The sequence below is a fragment of the Hyperoodon ampullatus genome, assembly GCF_949752795.1.
Source record: "Hyperoodon ampullatus genome assembly, chromosome: 4".
In the NCBI taxonomy this organism is placed as follows: Eukaryota; Metazoa; Chordata; class Mammalia; order Artiodactyla; family Ziphiidae; genus Hyperoodon; species Hyperoodon ampullatus.
Window position 1 is genome coordinate 22,588,196 of NC_136917.1, and position 3,549 is coordinate 22,591,744.

The window sequence follows — 3,549 nt, forward strand, 5'->3', positions numbered from 1 at the left end:
GGAGAGGAATAAATTCAAGAGCTATTTCCAGGATAGAATGAATAAAACTTAATGATGGATTCGGATGGTGGTGATGGGGAAGAGATGTATAGGTAGACTTTAAATCAAAAGCCTTATTGAAATCAGCTAGAAACAATGGGGATGAAGGTCTTCAACTGTGATCTCAATGAGTGAAGTCCCAAAAGTTCTATCCCCTTCAACCATTTCCAGCCACCAGCAGCAACCACTGCTTCCCTCAGTGTCACTTTTCCACCAGTCACCTCCACTGGGGCTTTTTAACCTATATCTTCCAGTAGTTTCACCTCCTTACATTCACTCAATTAATCAGCTCAGTGAGCCTTCATCATGATCTCCCATTTTAACATTCCCAGTCTCTGAGCTATCATTCACCAAATTTCTACTTTGCCCTTAGAAGGAAAGGAAACCACCCAGTTTTCTCTGTTTTGTGAGGGTCACAGGCTGGGAAATTACCTTATCAGTACTTGTTTAACTTTAGTTCCAGGACTTTGGTGGCTCAAGGCTGAGAGGAAGCATGGATGGGGGTGGAGGGCAGGGCAGATGACCAGCAGGGGTTGCGTGCAGGGTGGGGTACCAGTCTTCAGAATGGTGGGGTCGAGCAAAGGAACCACCAGTGGAAGGCTGAGAGGGAAGGGCATGGTTGTAGGGGTGATGGAAGCAGGTCACTGGGGGAGGTGGTGTTGGGTAGGAGTAGGGGCAAGCAGGGCGCTCAGGCAAGAAACCGGAGAAGGTGGCAGGAGACAGATGGGCCAGTGGCTGGAGCAGTGACCGCTCTTGCTTCCTCTGCTTAGCTCTGCGGTTCTGGAACCAGACCTGAGGAGGAGGGAGAATAGCCACATTAGAGCCCCTCTCTCAAATAGGTGGCATTGTCATATGTGGCTACAGACTGGTACAGGGCATAAGACTCCCCCACATCCCCAGAGGAAGTAAAGCTCTTGCAGAAGGCATAGCTGAACCAGGACTAGTGACAAAGCAAGACCCACACCATTCCCCCAATCCATATCTAAATTTGCCCTGCTACAACTTTGGGTGAGTAAGAAATGTCAACTTGTAAAAAGAAAGAGATAAACATGACACAGTGGCATTTCACCTCCACAGAGAATGGGAAATTTCCTCTAGGTTTATTAGAGACTACGACTATGGATGAGTTTAATTGTTACAGACCAGGTTGGATTTAGGGTACAGTTTATTCTTAAGATTAAGTAACTCTATAGTTAGAATTGAGCAAGCATCAGGTTGAGTTTCAAGGCCACGGTTAGGGACAAGGTTACGTACGTGTGTGAATAGTTAGGATTGAATTTCTGTTGGAGTTCACATCACTGTTAAGGTTGGGGTTTGACATTGAAATTCAAGTTAGATTAGGTTAGCTGCAAGGTTAAACTCAAGTGACATTCCTGACATAGATGAGGTTATGCTGACTGTTGGGTAAGACTCTGTTCTGGTGAACATTTGGGTTAGGGTTATAGTGCCCTGAGAATTTATGCCCCAGTAGTTCCCAATCACCGAATCTGCATTTCTTCAGGGGATGGTGGGCGGAGGATCCTGGGCCATCACCTGGATTCTGGCCTCGCTGAGACCTGTGTCCCGGGCCAGGCCTTCTCGGGCCCAAATGTCAGGGTACCGGTTCCTCCCAAAAGCTGACTCCAGCTGTTCCAAGTGCGCTGGACTGAAGGTGGTGCGGTGGCGGCGCCGGGAGTGTGGGCGACCCCTCTGTTCTCCTTGTGAGCAAAGACTTGGTCTCCCCACTCCTACACCAGAGAGGTTCCTGTAGGGCTGAGTGCTCATGTCTGAGAAGGAGGGGGGAGGGAGAGTTTGCTGCCACATGGATCCACCCATCCATCCCAGACCACATATGCTGGAACCCCCAGTTTCTACTAGGACCCAGTGTATTGCTCATATACTCTGCCCTGACCAGAAATTCTTCAGCTTTCAGAATTAGCTGAATCCAGCTCAGCCTTGGCCCTGCTTCACTTCTGATTCCCTTAACCCATGCTGCCCTCTCCACATGAAGTCCGCCCCTCAGTCTCACTTGTCCTAGGCACTCACGCTCCCTCTGCCTCACTTCTGCACCTTGTGCCCATTCCCTATTACACTCCCACAGATGCACCCCCATGTAAGGCATGCCCCTCCATAGCCTTTCATCTCTCTCAGCACACATACCACCTTCCTGGGTCTCACCCTGTGGATCTCCTATTCGCTCTGACAACCTAACAAACTGCCCAGGTCTCTGTCTAAGACCCCTATGACTTGCTCCCTGCTCTCATGGTTCACATGCAACTTAAACCTTTATATTGTTCCCATTGTCCTATTCCCTCCACCTGGGAAGATGAAACATTCCTCACTCTTCTGCTCAGACACACCCTCCTCACACATACATTTCATCTTCTCCCCTATCCCAGTCCTGGCCTGGCCACCAGGCTGCAGGAACCTGAGCTCGTGGGAAAGGCCTGCCTCTTCTCCCTACAGACTCACTAAGCCCCCACACTAATTAGTCTGAGAGCCAGCCGGGGAATAGAGAACAGGAGCAAAAGGAAACACCTGGGAGGAACACACTGAGAAAAGATATCTGGAGTGAGGATCCCATCCCCATGGGGACCCAGGCGGTAGTCCCTACCCCGTGCTCACTGTCCACCTTAGCCCCCTGCTCTCCTCGGATCCAAAGCCCTGGCCCCTCCAACTCTCTTCCTTGGAGAAAGCAGTGCAGTGAGCAAACTCTGAGGTCAGGAGTGAGGAGACAGCTTTTAGCTCAGCCTCTGCCGCCTCCTCATCAGTCCGGGTCTCAGTGTGCCACTCTGTAAAGCAAAGGCGTTGTATCGGCCCATGTGTTCTAAGATTCCCTTGTTTTTAACATTCTAGGATTCTGGTTTTTTATTTCTCCTCTTCACTTTCCTCGTGGCGAACCATCGCCCCACGGAGCCTGGGCATGGAGCATGCACACCTGCTGTCTCCTCAGGACCACCCCAGAGATTCACTCACCCACCGTGGAGGTCAAAGTCCCAGCGGCTGCGTAGCCCTCGGGCCAGAGACTGCTGCAAACTCGCCCCTTCTTTTGTTTACCCTGCTCACTCTTCCCTTCTGCATCCATGGCTCACAACAAAGACCAAAGACAGCTCAGTCTCGTGTTCCTGAGTCTGTGATTCTGGATCAGTCTTTCTCTGTTTCTGTTCCCCTCTATGCCTTGTATTTCACTGCTTTCCCCCTGTTTATACCTCTCTCTGAATCTCTCTCCCTGTGTAGATATAGATAGATAGACCTTTTTCTCTCTCTCCTTTTTTCTAACTTTTATTTCTATTTCTAATTCCCCATTCCTTTGCTTGAGTATCATCTCATTCTGCCTTGCCCTCACCCTGTTTCTCTGTTTTAGTCTCCACTTTTCTCCCCCTGCACCTTCTCTCTCTGGGATGCCGTTCTCTCCTTTTGCTCTCAGCTGCCTACTTTCCCAGCTTGCAATCCCACACTAACTCTTTCTCCCTGAGCCTTGGAGGAGTGACCTGTTCCTCACCCCTGTGAGCCCATCCAATCATTGCCTGG

General features: G+C 50.1%; 1 protein-coding gene across 1 annotated transcript; it reads right to left on the minus strand.

Annotated features, from left to right (window-relative positions):
* Positions 1-492: 492 nt before the first annotated feature.
* Positions 493-3,103, minus strand: LOC307052851 (homeobox protein prophet of Pit-1; the record flags this gene model as incomplete). The annotated part of the gene is made up of 3 exons (XM_079703992.1): positions 493-831; positions 1,573-1,805; positions 2,995-3,103. The coding sequence occupies 3 exons, from the start codon at positions 3,101-3,103 to the stop codon at positions 493-495; spliced, it is 681 nt and encodes a 226-aa protein (XP_079560118.1).
* Positions 3,104-3,549: the final 446 nt, after the last annotated feature.